Source organism: Lathyrus oleraceus, chromosome 2, assembly GCF_024323335.1.
Source record: "Lathyrus oleraceus cultivar Zhongwan6 chromosome 2, CAAS_Psat_ZW6_1.0, whole genome shotgun sequence".
In the NCBI taxonomy this organism is placed as follows: domain Eukaryota; kingdom Viridiplantae; phylum Streptophyta; class Magnoliopsida; order Fabales; family Fabaceae; genus Lathyrus; species Lathyrus oleraceus.
The window spans coordinates 77,878,454-77,895,439 of NC_066580.1; the positions used below are offsets into that span (position 1 = coordinate 77,878,454).

At 31.4% G+C, this 16,986-nt stretch overlaps 1 protein-coding gene and 1 pseudogene across 1 annotated transcript; both read left to right on the forward strand.

Moving 5' to 3' along the window:
- The first annotated feature begins 10,141 nt into the window (after positions 1–10,141).
- Positions 10,142–12,725, forward strand: LOC127121997 (O-fucosyltransferase 19-like; annotated as a pseudogene).
- A 394-nt stretch (positions 12,726–13,119) lies between these two features.
- LOC127118215 (uncharacterized) lies at positions 13,120–16,537 on the forward strand. The gene is made up of 3 exons (XM_051048373.1): positions 13,120–13,288; positions 14,451–14,696; positions 16,286–16,537. Exon 2 carries the CDS (start codon positions 14,455–14,457, stop codon positions 14,686–14,688), a length of 234 nt encoding a protein of 77 aa, XP_050904330.1. The 5' UTR covers positions 13,120–13,288; positions 14,451–14,454; the 3' UTR covers positions 14,689–14,696; positions 16,286–16,537.
- Positions 16,538–16,986: the final 449 nt, after the last annotated feature.

Below are 16,986 nucleotides of genomic sequence, written 5' to 3' on the forward strand. Positions count from 1 at the left end.
AGATATCGATCCCACAGGGACTTATGAATCGATATACCGTTTTCTAAGGTTACTTCGTAAAGCTAAGGCGGATGATACTTTGATTGTTTGGGGGAAAAGTAAAACTAAAATTAGATCTAAATTAAATATTAACTAAGTGGATATCGGTATGTAGTTCGTCGTAATTAGGGAGTCAAATCTTCGTTGGTTTCTCGGTTTTAAAATAAATCTTTTCAGTAGACACTATTGATTAAAAGCCTTTTCTCAAACTCTCGCTCGGTTGAATAGACCATGACTTTATATTAACGTAGCTGTCACTTATTAGTTAAGTCCAAAATCATTTATTTGAAAACAATAGAATCTATAGAAACTCTTTTTATTAAAATAATAACCGTTTAAACACCCTCCTCTCAAACTCTCGCTCTGTTGACTTAGATTATATAATTAAACCTAAATGCTTAACTCTCGTCCTCACATTTAACCTTTAAAAATACTTTTTGAAAAAGATTAGAATTTAATTAACTCTAAAAATTGCTTTCGCCCTGATTTAGAATTAATGTCCAATTTACACTGTCCAGTTAAAAACTCAAACTTTCGCTCTATTGCTTTTAACTTCTTTATGTCTTTTACTCTCGTACAAAAACTTTGGGATTAATGCTGTAAATTGAGGCCATAAAAAGAGTGACTTTATTTTTAAATGAAATTAAACCAACTTAGTTTCGATTCCTTCATTCCGCTTACTTTACATACCGATATCTAAATTAATTAGCCGGACATGCTAAACAGGTCTAAACAATTATCATGCTTAAATAAAACCATATCAGGCAAACAATATAAATAAACAGTAATGCAGGGCATATATAAATTAAAACAATAAATTAAAGAACCTGAGTAATTAATAGCAATCTTGAACACTCCACCACAGACCGGTTGAATTTGTTCTTGAATTCTTCAATCGGACAGGAAAATAAAAGCGAAGGAATAAAATTCTAGGATCTAACGTAAGGTTAGATCTGGTAAAAGGGTACACAATAGTCTCCGGTGTAGAAACTATTGTGTGAAAAATTAATTTAGTGCTTAAAAGATTGACTGGAAAAAGAAGAGAAATAGAAATTGCAAATAGAGGTAGAATGCTGAAAAAAAATAGAAAGTAGTAAAAATAAAGCTATGCCAAAAACTGGAAAAAATTATGAACTCTCTAGGGTTCCATAATTGGTCCTATTTATACTAATCCACTTTTTAACCGTTTCCAAAAGTGCCTTGCGTAATTGGTCTTCACGTTTCCGGAGTCAAGCGGAAGAATAGGCATCAACGTGCCTCTGTTGCGCTTCAGAAGCCAAAAATATAGGAGAGGGGTGTGACGTTCGTCACACCATATGTTACGCTCATAACACAAGGTAGCAGGGCGTGACGCTCGTCACACCTTGTGTGGCGATCGTCACAGGTTCAACGCTCCTGGCTTGTAATTGTGGGCTGAGCTTTTGCTTTCCTCATCTTTTTGCACCCCTTTTCTTCCTTTTCCACTTATGCTTCAAATAAATTACCTGAGACAAATAAAAGGAAAAATACCAAGTAATATCGAATAAAATGAAATAAAATGAAATAAATCGAAATAAATAATAATTTAATTTAATTAAATCGAGTCAAAAAATGTGATATTATTTCATGTTATCATTAACAAATTAACCAAACAACAAGAGTCCATTAAAGTAAGGTTCTTCAATAGTTTTACTAAAATAAATTTGATTTTCTCATCACCTACCTCAAATTTCAACTTCCATATCTTGACATCTATAATGCCCCCCCCTATCGTAGCTAAAAAATACCTTCCTAAAATTATAGGGATTTGACAATCTTCATCGATGTCCATTATCACAAATTCCACCAGCACATAATACTCTCCCACTCTCATCGGGATATACTATAACACACCTATGGGATACTTGATTGATCTATCGTCAAGTTACAAAACACATTGGTAGGTTTCATGCCTCCCATATCCAACTTCTTACACAAACAAAGACATCAAGCTAACACTAGCTCTTAGATCACATAGAGCTCTCTCAAAGTCCATGGTACATATATGACAAAGGATAGAGAAACTTAACAGATCTTTGAGCTTATGTATCACCATGTTTTGGATCACGACACTACTATAAAGGGTTATGGTCGCAGATTCATGGTCCTCTAGCTTTATTTTATTGGAAATGATCTATTTTAAGAACTTGGCATAGAAGGGCATTTGGGTTAGCGCCTCGGAGAAAGGAAAATTGAGTTAGGTCTTCTTGAGAAGTTCCACAAACTTTTTGAATTGGGCATCCACCGTGGCTTTCACAAGCCTTTATGGGAAAGGAACAATAAATTTGTATGGAGGAGGAGCAACATAGGGTGTTTCCTTCTCAACCTCTTAAAAAACCTCCTTTTAGGGTGGTGCTGGCATACTAACTTTAACCTATACCTATTTATAACTACAACTACCCACTTTCTTACCACTAAGGGTTGTCATAACATTCAAATGTCCCTTAGGATTTTGTTTGGGGTACCCCGAAAATGACCCGGGAGGGATGGAAGAAGTAGGTTGTTGTTGCGCCACTTGGGAGATTTTAGTCTTCAACATCTTGATGTGCGTAACTATATTATCAACCTTGGTATTCAATTGCCTAAGCGCCTAATTGGCAAGGAGGTTTTGATTTCTAAACTCATCATTTTGACGTGTTTGTGTTAAAACAAATTTTTCCATCAAAAGTTTAAGATTTGACTTCTTAGGCTCAGGTTATGTAGCTTTTTGGAAATCCCATAAGATTTGACTTCTTAGGCTCAGGTTATGTAGCTTTTTGGAAATCCCATAGGCCTTGTGGCTTATTGGAGGTTGTTGTTCCTATAAGAGAAGTTGGGGTGATCATACCACCACAGATTGAAGGTGTTAGAGTAAGGGCTATTCCTTTAGTTATTATTCACAGGGTTGTAATTCTCTTGGGTAGATCCTCCCGTAAGGATCATTTGACAATCTCTATTGGTATGGCCATTAACTCCGCGCATTTCACAATAGAGTGTGGCGGGGGCAACCGAATCAATATGGGTTGTAATAGTAGGTATAGAAGGCGCGATGCTTAGGCCATCTATCTTGGTATGGAATTGAACATGAAGAGATTTTGGAATGAACTTGAAGAACTTGGACTCCACCATGATGAAATGCCATGCCAAACCTTGATTAAACCATGCCAAGTCTCAAGATCTTATTCTTCATTACACAGAGTTTGCAGCAACCCTGCAAAAAGACCAAGCCATATTCAATTCAAAACCATCATACATACAAATGTGAAGCAAAATAGATGTTATATATATACATCACAATGTCATGACCATATGCAACACAATTCAAAGTTCATATTAACATCAAGCCATAATTCAAACCTGGTCCAACTCTAAGCACAAATATACCTATAAGCTAAGTTCATTAATGTCAAACTAGCATGTGATCCATAAAAGGTTATCCATCACCAAAAACAAGTGATCATTCAAACTAAGGCATGACAAGAAATATATACACATATATAAATCTATAACTGGCATACCATAGAAGTCAAATACTTAGCAACACACAAGTCCAAGAAATATCATGCAATTCATCATGCAATAACTTAACAAACCAACTATCATGGCCTACTAAAAATCACAACCATCCTCTAACATCTAAATTGAACTAACTATCAATTTGTTAACCTAACTAACCAACTATCATTCAGTTAATTAACCACTAAGCCTGCAACCAACCTTCAATCCCTCATCAATTACCCAAATGTCAGTTTTGTTATCATTGCTAAATTGAACAACATATTCCCATAATCATTACCAACTTTTTTGACAAACTATCTCAAACTTTAGCCTAATTAAATGCCAGTCATTAACATTTATATCTTTTAATTTGTTCAACCTGACTACTAATTGATGCTAATAGCTAAGGAAATCACCACTTCAAACCACCAATTTTGAACTAACAATTAACATTTATTTTGTAGGCCAGCTAACACTTCCATTTTTAATTTGTCTTACCATAACCACTAATTAATGCTAGTTTAATTACTAACAATCATTAACTGATTAAAACTTTAACATTTAGACAACATTAATCATCTAATAGATTAATCAGCCATAACTGTTTTCCTAACTAACTTTTATTTAATTTCTAACATTTGATTCAGTTAACCTCTAATTCTAACTGCTAATTGATGTTTCACCATTTTCTCTAACTAACCTTAAATTGTTTTGATCATTTTCCATAACTGACTACACAATTGACTAGCATTAACTCAAGTTGACTTCTACTTAACTAACTTTGTCTAACTAACTAACATTTAAGCAATCTAACGAATCTAATCCTCTAACTCTAACTATTTATTCATTTTCAAAACTAATTAATCACTAATTATCAAGCTAACCCTAACTATTTCCCATCCTTTATAACTAGCTAGACACCATGTTCTAACGTCTATTTTTTCTAACCCGTGTTAATACTTTTTTATTACCAAAATTAACCACCTGATCAACTAACCCTTAAATCAACCTAACAGTTTAAACTTCTAACTAACCTAACATTTCTAATTGTCAAAGCTTCTAACTCAAACTCACACTAACATTGTTAAATCACACTAACTGAGTTTGTTCATTTCTTAAACTGACTCAACTAACTCTAACATCCAATTTAACAGTTGCCATAACTTTCAACTAACCTTGCCTTAAGTTGCTCGAATCAGCTACGTTTCCCTCTAATTCAATCTTCAAATCCCTCTATTTAAACAACTTTCCCCCTCAGTCAAAGGGATCACGATTCATTAACTATTACCCTCAATTCTCTGCAACTCTCTCATTTCAGCCCTAAAAACTCCATTAGAGCTCTCTGCAATATACTCCTTATAGTTTCACCTTTAAGCTCTAAAAGAGTAGAGTTTGGCCTCATGTCCCTCAGTTCCTATTCTCTACTACTCTCTATCTTTAATCAAGCTATCCTACAGACTAATTCTAAATTTAGAATCATATAAAGAAGAAAAAGAATAAGGAATAACTAAAAGCAGCGAAAGATCAGAGAATTTACCTGATTGTGCATCCTCTAGACTTATTATCTTCGTCTTTGTCTCCAAACACTTAAACCACTCCCAGAGCATTCCTTCACTATGTTGGTAGGTTCGCTCCTTTAATTCTTCATTGCCTCGCTTCAGTTTAGATACCATGATGTAGGATTTGTGATAGGGAAGCAAAGCCCTGAGGTTTTGGTTCAAATTGACGTCAGGCTAATGTTTAATTTTAAGATGAAGATCTAAGGTTCTTGAAATTTTTTGTGTGGATTGAGAGTTTAAGTGAGTTTCAATGAAAATAAGCTAAGTAAATTAGTAGGGAAGGTGAAATAGAGGTCAGAAATGGTGGTTTAGTAGCATTTGTTGGTGCCTTGCCGTTGGAAGCGATTTCCAGCACGGCGAGGTGATTTCAGGCCACCTGAGGTCTTTTAGAGAGAGGACGTGTCTGGTGAATGAAGAGGAATAAAGTGAGAAAGGAGTCCACCATCCCCCTTTCCCCCTTATAAATTTGGGCTTCAAACTAAAGCCCATTAGATTTTACTAAATTACACCCTACGTTTTTTGACTCATCCCTTCCTGCCTAAACTCAAATTAAACAAATCCATACGGGCCTCTAATTCTTGGGCCATACACCTTTTCCTTTCTATTCAGACACCCTCTCTAGTAATTGCACCCCCAGGCAATGTAATTAGTTTATTTAATTATTATTTTTTCCTTTTAATATTTTCTTGTAAATGAATAACACATTAAAAATCACATAACATGGACTTTTTAATTGCACACAAATCATTAGGTTAGGCTTTAATTAGATTTAATATTTTATAATTTAATTCTTAGTTCGTTTAGGGATAGGTTAGAAATTAGGTTTTGTTCTATCATTGAATTTATTTATTTGTCTCCTTTGATTCTTTGTTCATGATGTCATGTGTTAGATGTATGCAACATGAATCTTAGTATGCTCCCCTTAGTGATTTAAGTGATCAAAGTTGTTTTGATCAATTAATTACTTTTTTTAATTTAGGATTTTTTTTCCGTATGACTTTTCAAGGACCAATTTGCATGCTCCTTTAGGATTCATATTCAATTAAGTTATCACAAGTCCCTTGACCACTTTATTAGAATTGGATCTTTATACTTACCCCTGCCCTTAATCCATCAAGTAAATTCTAATGCATTTCCCATTTAAAACCCTAAATATAGGAAGATGTTAAGACATGTTCATACTAAACTTCATCCTATTCTTTGGTGCTTCACCATTTTCTTCCAATCCCGTTCCTTAACTTATCCAACACAAAACAAAATCTTATTTTCCTTTTTCAAACTTCAAAACACTTTACCATTTTGATGCGAACTGTACGCCACAAGTCTTAAGAAGTGGAAAAGGAATGAGAGGGAGTATTCCTATCCTTATTTTGAATATCTTTCGATATAGTACGGTTGACCCAGTAGTTCAAAGTATTCACTTCCACTCATAGACTTTAGTGCAATTCATATCAAAACAACTTTCAAATTACACCCTTGGACCAGTAATTCAACAATCCATATTAATAATATCACTCTCTTTGGACACCAAACACAATACTCTCTGGACACCAAACACTCTTGAGGTTAATCACCTTTTATTGGTTAAAACACCTCCTTCATGGGTTAATAACCTTCTCTTGGTTAAGCATTATTATGGCGCGAAAAATACTGAGTCACCATCGAACTTTATTTATTCCAAAGGAAAGAGAAAATATCGATAAACCCCCTAAAAGTTGGTCGTCGCAACCAAGAGCGGATTCCGGAGTCGATTATGCAATGGGAAGGTATTAGTGCTCATCACATCCGTTGTACTTAATTAATGATTTAATCAATTAATTAATTAATTAATTACTAAATATAAATCTAATTAACCTTTTAAATTTATTTGACCATTTAATCAATTAATGCTCGTCATTTGATAAATAACTAACATAATTAAAATATATATACCCACATAATAATTATTAAAATATAATAATTAAATAATATTTAAATTATAAAATATTTCAATAATGCATACCCTGCTTTTGAATATTTTATCTAGTTTATAAAGTTTGTAATTCAAATATTTATACTTTGTACAATAAGGTTATGAAATGATCTCGCTAAAGTAAAAGATGACCAATTGAAAATCGACATGTACATACCACATTCGTGTGATTTTCATGTTACACATTTCATGATAAACTAATGCCATTTAATTATGCCACTATTATTAATCATTAATTGATTTATTTATGATTGATATAACAAAAATCACTTGGTTATGTATACTGACATAACTAATGGACGAGATAATTTAGATATGCTTATATAATGACAAATTTTTGAGCTCATAAAGTCAAACACGTAAGTTAAGTTACATATGTGAACAATGAAAGATTGTTAAAATTTCGGGTCACAAATAACATTTAAGGTGTTATAGCCATTGTTTAATTAGTCAAAACTTAAAGAGCTCTAATTAATATTAAGTCTATGGCTAAAAGCATAAATGTCATGGAATTAAGGTTATTGTGTAAATACCATAAGTCAATATCTAATTTGACGAGAGATAAAATTAGAATATTGAAAACTAAGAAATAACTCTACGGTTATTTACATGGATTATGGTCCCTATTTGTAAAATAATTGAAAAATACCGTTTATCGAGACTCTCTCTTCATCTTCATCAGAAGTGATTCTATAAACTCTAAAAAACTCTACAAATTGAAAGATCACATACCCGCAAACCTTTAACGATTCTAATAACTAAATCAGGTATACTTCTATTTTCATTCTCATATTGTATTCAAATATGACTTCATAGAATATGAACCCATAAGATTTTTTTTCTTGATTTTTATATAGATAAAGATATATAACATAATGACTTGATGTACCAAAATTTAAATCTCTCTACTAAAAATGTCACATTCTCCCAATAGTTAATATAAAATTATAAGATACATCTAATACATGGATGAGAAATAATGACTACATATCATTATCATATAATAAAATAATAAAATATATACTACTAACAATCACTCACCATACAAAAATACTACAACATCTTTTTTTCTTCCTTACACATATGATATCTTATAACTTTTTATTTCATTGATGGTCATTTTTTTCATACATACACATTTAATAATAGAACAATGATATAAAAAATTAACATATATTATTTTCTTCCTTACACATATGCTATGTTAATTTTTTTAACATCAGGACAAGAACACTAACATCCAATGAAGTTAGAGTAAATAAAAATATTTAGTATTAACTAAAAAAATATAAGAGCAAATATATCGAGATACAAATATTATTTAAGTTATTTTGTCGGATATATAGGTATTGTTAGTGCTAATATATTTTTTATTATTATTTTTATGATAAATATTTACAATTTTTTTCCCGCTCTCATCCATTAGATATATTTTATGATTGAGGGAAGACAAAACATTTTTGAATGAGATGATCAAATTGAAATAAAAATCAAATTTAAAATCTTATACGTTTTATTACATAAAAATTATGAGTCAAACATATCTAATTTGACGAGAGATAAAATTAGAATATTGAAAACTAAGAAATAACTCTACGGTTATTTACATGGATTATGGTCCCTATTTGTAAAATAATTGAAAAATACCGTTTATCGAGACTCTCTCTTCATCTTCATCAGAAGTGATTCTATAAACTCTAAAAAACTCTACAAATTGAAAGATCACATACCCGCAAACCTTTAACGATTCTAATAACTAAATCAGGTATACTTCTATTTTCATTCTCATATTGTATTCAAATATGACTTCATAGAATATGAACCCATAAGATTTTTTTTCTTGATTTTTATATAGATAAAGATATATAACATAATGACTTGATGTACCAAAATTTAAATCTCTCTACTAAAAATGTCACATTCTCCCAATAGTTAATATAAAATTATAAGATACATCTAATACATGGATGAGAAATAATGACTACATATCATTATCATATAATAAAATAATAAAATATATACTACTAACAATCACTCACCATACAAAAATACTACAACATCTTTTTTCTTCCTTACACATATGATATCTTATAACTTTTTATTTCATTGATGGTCATTTTTTTCATACATACACATTTAATAATAGAACAATGATATAAAAAATTAACATATATTATTTTCTTCCTTACACATATGCTATGTTAATTTTTTTAACATCAGGACAAGAACACTAACATCCAATGAAGTTAGAGTAAATAAAAATATTTAGTATTAACTAAAAAAATATAAGAGCAAATATATCGAGATACAAATATTATTTAAGTTATTTTGTCGGATATATAGGTATTGTTAGTGCTAATATATTTTTTATTATTATTTTTATGATAAATATTTACAATTTTTTTCCCGCTCTCATCCATTAGATATATTTTATGATTGAGGGAAGACAAAACATTTTTGAATGAGATGATCAAATTGAAATAAAAATCAAATTTAAAATCTTATACGTTTTATTACATAAAAATTATGAGTCAAACATGAGCACGCACACACATAATGTACTGAAGAGTATTTTTTATTAAAAAAAACTACAAACTCGAAACTTAATGGAGATTTGAACACCTAATATACCATATACTCAATACTACATTACATCTGTCAATTTTTTGGGGTTAAAATTAAATACTATTTTTTATCACAGAATCTTTTTCATGTTACTAGTATATTATTATTTCACTACAAGCATGAAATAGCCACATGTGCCAATACCATTAAAAAACTGAATATAGGCTATAACATACAAACTAAAAGCATAAGAAACATAGAGATTTTATAGCCTAATATTCCGCTCTCATAGATTAACCATTTAACTAAACAAAAGCCTCACCAAACACAAACGAGAAATGCCAAACTCCCTCTAATTAACTCCACTTAAACCTATGGTTAATTTTTTTGTTTCTCATTACCTCTGACTCTTCATTCATTTACCTTAGTTCAATTCTGTTCTCTCTACTAATTTTATTATATGTCTTTCACCAAATCTTTCTAAAACACTCTTATTTTATACACATTATCCATGGCACCAAGAAGGGGCCTATTAGACGGAGCTGAAGAACATTATGGATTAATGTCTTTTGGCACCAAAGACATATTTCGTATACGCCGTAAAATAAGACTATGGCAGAAAAAGTTCAAACGACAACATTTATTCGGAGGATTAATGGTTCTTATTTTTGTGTGTATGCTTACAAAAATTTTATTGTTGAACATTTTTTCTGATCAATTAGATTTAAATTCTGTTGCACATTCAAACGCGATGAAAGATGAACATTCACCAAAAGTTTTTCCGGTAAATATTAAAAAAAAATAGTTATGCATAACATTTTGTATTACTTATGCATTAAAATTGTGATGCTAGTTTTTCTCTGATGTTTGTTAGATAGACTCTCGAAATTTGGAAGCATCCTAATAGCGAAAACTATTACAATTGCATGGGACGAGCAAAGAACGATAAGCGTGCGTTTAAAGAAACTCATTAATATTATTTAGATTATATTTAGTAGAATTTGATATAAGTGATTCTCACTCTACCATTTATCTTTGTATAACTAGGAAGAATTTCTATATTATACAGGGAATGGAAGCACCACAAATGGCTATCTTTTGGTTCATGCCAATGGAGGATTAAATCAAATGAAAACAGGAGTATGTAGATCATCATTGATTTCTCGATTTAAAGTTTTTTTCCAGATATATTTATATGTTTTCTTTCGGAGAATTAGCAAAACATTTTCTAATTGCAGATTAGTGACATGGTTGCAATTGCAAAAATTATGAATGCTACTCTTGTTGTGCCTACACTAGATCATAACTCCTTTTGGACAGATCCTAGGTATGAATTATTTTTTATGAATTTAAATTTTTAAGTCAAACAAATTGACATATTTGTCTGATTTAGTAATGTTCTAAGTTTTTTTCCCAGTGATTTTAAAGAAGTTTTTAACTTGAAGAACTTCATTGAAGTTTTAAATGATGATGTTCGAATAGTGGAGTCTCTACCACCTGAATTAGCATCAATTAAACCAGTTTTGAAGGCTCCTGTTTCTTGGTCCAAGGTAATTACCATTGCATTATCTACCTATAAAATTCTAAAATACTTATTATTAGGTTTTAAACATTTTTTGTTTCTAATAGAAATTCTTTATTGATTTGAAACATTTAGGCAAATTATTACCAAAGAGACATGTTGCAATTATTGACGAGAAACAAAGTAATCAAATTTACTCACACCGATTCTCGTCTAGTCAATAATGGTCTAGCTACTTCAATTCAAAAAGTGCGTTGTCGTGCTATGTACGAGGGGCTTAGGTTCGCAACCCCAATTGAAGAGCTTGGAAAGAAGTTAGTCAATAGAATTAGAACTAACAACACCCCTTACATCGCCCTCCATTTAAGGTAATTTACTTATACACTTTTTTCAGATTGATTTAGATAGAAGTATAGTTCTGAATATAACATTATAACAAAAATTGATTCATGTAGCCGAATTCATTTATATATGCAGATATGAAAAGGACATGCTAGCATTCACAGGATGTAGTCACAACCTTACAAAATCAGAAACGCAAGAGCTAAAACAAATGAGATACCAAGTAAAACATTGGAAAGAAAAAGATATTGATGGAAGATCAAAGAGATTAAAGGGTGGTTGCCCTATGACACCAAGAGAAGTTTCGGTTTTTCTTGAAGCACTTGGTTATCCTCTTGATACAAAAATTTATGTAGCAGCTGGAATTATTTATGGGTCAGAAGGAATGAAACCACTTCAAAACAAGTTTCCTAATTTGTTATGGCACTCCTCTTTAGCAACAAAAGAAGAATTGCAACCTTTTGAAGGACACCAAAATCAGCTTGCTGCTCTTGATTACTACATAACTGTTAAAAGTGATGTTTTTGTTTATAGTCATGATGGGAATATGGCTAAGGCTGCCAGAGGTCATAGAAAATTTGAAGGATTCAAAAAGACCATTAACCCTGATAAGTATTAATCTTACTCTTAAACATCTCATTATTATAATTCTTAATTAAATTTCCAGTTTTTTTCTAATTATTTAGGTTAGAGTTTAAAATAACCCAACCTTATTATATATTGGCTTGTAAGGTGAAAGGTGTCACGTCAAATCAACGTGAGACTTGAGCTTGATGTGTGAATATAAACTGTGATTAATCCATAATCTAATCGATAGACTCTGATACCACATTAGAGTTAGAGTTTGATCTAATTCAACCTTACAAAATTGATTTGTAAGATGAATGATGTCATTCTATATTAACATTTTTAGACTCGATGTCTAGACAACGTGAGATTTGAATTTTTTTTTGGCACTAATAGATCTTAATCTATATGTTGCAGGCATAGATTTGTGAAGTTGATTGATCAATTGGACAATGGTTTAATTTCTTGGGAAGATTTTTCATCAAAGATTAAGAGCATACATTCAAAAAACAATGGAGGTCCTCAAGCTAGAAAAATGAGACGTCACCCAAAATTAGAAGAGAGTTTCTATGCGAACCCTTTTCCAGGTTGCATTTGTATAAAACCACAACTTGAAATGATGACCGAAGTTACAAGTCATCATAATGACTTCCGATTATTTTAGTTATTAATTTTTTTGAGTTCTTAGATTAAATAAATTTGATTCGTAAATAATAATTTTGTACTTGTATATATATTAGTTAGTTTCATAGGGATAGTCATATTGTGATTTTTATTTAGGTTTTGGTATAATTCAACATGAATTCAATTAAGGTTTTTGTTAATAAGTGATTCAGTAAATTAATCTAACAATCAATATTAAACTGGGGTAACTTGTGGTACACTCAAAGTACTGTACAAATATTTATGATATTTTAACAAGCACTTATTAAAAAAAAAGTTTTTTAATTATTATATAATTCAGATATAGTATTGATTATAGATTAGTACTACTATAATTGAAATTTACTTAAGTATAAAAATGCTAAATTACGCGTAAATTTGTGCTTTTGCTTTTAATCCCATTTTCTTTTTCTGTTTTGATCCCTTAATCTTACTTTTTCATTCTTATGTGGCGTTAGTTGTGGCCGAATAGTATTTGTGCCATTCTCGCTTTTTCATTCTTCTTCAAATTAGGGTTCTACGGTTCATCTCGTTCCTCTTAATTCTTCACCACTGAAATTTCTGGTTCGTATTGTGATTTTTCGTTTCTCTTTTCACCATTCATTTTTCTTCTGTGATTATTCAAGTTTCTCTGTCCATAATTTATATTTTTATTTTCAAAATGTCTTCGTTGTAGTTCTCGTGAAATGCATCTGAGGCGGCCGCGGCGGTGATGCGTTGGCCAGCGGCCGCTCCCCTCCGCACCTCGGCAAACGCGCTGATATTGGCTGCGATTTACTACCTAGGATGATTTTGAGATCTCTAGTGATTGGATCTTGCTTATTTGATGAATTTCAAAAATTTGTATTGTTATCTATATGAAGAATTTATGAACATGATTGATTTTATGAGATTTGGTTACAAAAAGAAGTTATCTAGTTTTACTTCATGCTTTTTGATTTCATGATTAATGATTAGTTTATCCTCTACCGATTAATTGCGTCAATGAGATTATTCTGGCCTTTTAAAGCTTTAATAGACAAATGAATTGAATGTAGTGTCATTGCTAAGATATAATTTAGATGATGTTTCTAGGAGGTAAATGCTTCTGTCAATACTTTAGAGTGAACCTTATCTTTAGTCTGGAATGGAGTGGTATTCCATTGTTTGGATCATGTACAATTGTACAATCGGATGGAGTAGAGCGGACTGGAGTGGTTTATTCCATTCCATTTCATCACTTACCACCATATTTCTTTCCATTCAATTTGGGCGGAGCTAAGAATTTGCCTTTTCTGTTATAAAGTTCCAAACAATGGAATGAAATCTTCATTCCGCTCCATTCCACTCTATTCTGTTCATTTTATGATATCCAAATATAGCCTTAATCTTTTTTGCCCGTGTATTCGGTTATTCCTAAATCATCAAACACTTTATTCTAAACGTATATCATCACATTTTCCATTCTTATGTAAGTCATTAGTTATGTATTAATTTGTACTTTTATAGATGATTAAGATACATAATTTGATTTGATGACTTAAAATTATGATTCCATTTTTATAAATAGTTATCTATATTGAGATAGTTGATGTGGAGAAGCATAACAAGTGGTCGCTACAAGACTTTTTAGAGGAAGCTTTATATGATTTGACTGAGTTATTATTATTTTTTTTCTGCTTATGTTAAAATGTTCAAATGAATTGAGTTAATTAGTCAGCTGGGTTTTATTTCTTTTGCAATGCAGGGGAATGGGATTGTGGACATTACTCGAGGGGTTACTGCTTCTTGCAAATGCGCTAGCAATACTAAATGAGGACCGCTTTCTTGTCCCTAAAGGATGGGGTATGTCAGATTTTTCAGGAGGCAGGAAAAAATCTTTCAAAGGCCAGATTATAGGTCTCATTTATGCGACTCAGTACCTAAGACTTCCTCTCATACTTTTTAACTCCATCTTCATTATTGTAAAGTTTGTTTCAGGGTGATGCGCAAGGTGAGATGTCAGTACTTATAGCTATGTCTGACTTACATTCTCTTAATTTTAAGTGTGCAGATGGTAGATAGTAATAATAATAGTTATAGAAAATATCTGTTGTTGTTGGAGTACCTTGAGTCACTAATGAATGAAATATATGCAAAAATTGTATATGTTGTTGACTATTAAACCGTATGTTGTCAATAGCAAGCTAGCCTATAGCAGAATAGTATAGTGGTGGTAGGGTTCGGCGTGGCCCTATTAGTTCGCAAGCCACTGTCAACAATTAGTTCGCAAGCCACTGTCAACAATAGTGGCTGTAATGGCCACTAATTGCGGCCCCAAACCGCTATCACTGCTGTTATTGTGTCCGCTATTAGAATTTTGGGGATAAATTTCTCAAATTCTTATTTTAAAACTGTTGTCTTTTTTAAGGATAAAATTTTCAATCTGAACCCTTTGAAGAGTACTGTTATTTTTTGCTCACAAATAATGTTATACGCTCTTCTTCCTACATTTAGTGCAGTTCTATTTTGTTCTTCTTCTCTGCATAAGTTTTATAACTCTAATTTAGGTTCTTTAACTATTGAGTATGATGATCTCTTGTGTATTAGTCAATGTTTGAGTATTTATGTTTACTATGTTTACTTTCTATTCTGGTTTTTTAGTCTTTGCATTAACGGCTATCCTGCTATCCACTATAGTATTTTAGGGGGTCGGTGCTACACAACGCTATTCGAGATTAACAAGATAGATTAAAATAAAAGCTGTATTTTTCTGAAAATGATATTATGAGCAGTCTAAAGGATACATCAATATAAGATGCAACACATTTACAAATTTTAAATGAACTGAATTTAGTAAAATGGATTCTGTATAGCTAAATGCTCGGGTTTTCAGTAATTTTTATTTCTTCCTTTCTGGTTGTTGGCAACAGCATGGAATGACAAAAGATTAATGTTAGTTATGCATTCTTGTACATTTGTTATTATTAGGTAAAATTCATGTGATACTCTTTACTTTAGAAATGTGTCTCACTCTCACCTAACCCATAGTTAGTTGGTCCTGTGGTGATTGGCATTGGACGTGGTAGGGAGGACCACGGTTCGATCCCCCGCAACTGTGATTAGGAGGGGGCTGGAACCATTTGATGCCAGAACTGATCTTCGAATCAGATTAGTCAGTCCAGTGGATCGGATACTGGTGGTGAAAACCAAAAAAAAAAATTGTCTCACCTCATAGGTAGTGAAACCCATGTAATTTAGTGGTATCAACATGAATATTTTAAAACAAAAACAAAAGTGTGTTATATAGTAGTATGTTATTAGTATTATCTAGCTTGAAGTATGTTTGTTTTGCTACTTATGGTATTTACATTGCAATCAACCAAAATAAATAATTGTAAACTTACCTAGTTGGTAACAGTGAGGTCCGAATATCAAGCGAGCATGCTCAGCAAACCTCCATTAATGTCTACCTTACTTTTTTTGTCTCCCATCTTCCATTCCCTTATACAGTTTGAAGAATATGGTTGTTTATTTATTGTTTCAAGGGATTATGTTGTGAGGTTTAAGGAAGTAAACTGATGTTTATTTTAATGGTTGCAGGTGTTGGAGTGTTTCATCCTAAGATTTCAAGTGTTTTTAGGTAGGAAAATTTGAAAAGTTCTAATGTAAGAATATATACATTGAAAGTATCTCTTTTGGGATATATTATTAGTCACAAAATCACGATTGCTACCATGATATATATGCAGTCAGGAATGGAGATCAGTGTTATTGTTACTTTAGCTGGGTAGGTGCTGTATTCATCTTTTAAGATTTAATTAAAATGGGCCAATGTCCTTGTATTATTTTCAATTGCTAATTGCTTGGTGATGTGTCCCGAACTGATTCTGCTTAAGAAACTCGCCAAATTATGGGATTTACAGCTAAATTAACGACTTATAGTAATAAAGTTCATCAATTTGCAGTTAGTTCTTTAAGTTTTGTTTGAGAGTTTGGAAGGGAAAGGAGAAGAGGATTTTGGGAGGAAATGATTAAAGAGAAAAATATATACATTTTAACTATTTTTAAAGTGAGTTTTTGTGTAAAATAATAAATAAGTAATTATTATTATTAATATATTTTTAATATTTAGATTATTATAACAACAAATATTGAATTTGGAGAGTTTATGTAACCTCTCAAAATCCTTCTTTAATATACTTTTGTAGTTTCTTTAAATTAGGGGAATTTCTATTATGAAGAAAAATAAAGCCATCTCTTCTCAAATTCTTCAATTATTTCCTCTATTTTTTCTTTTCTTT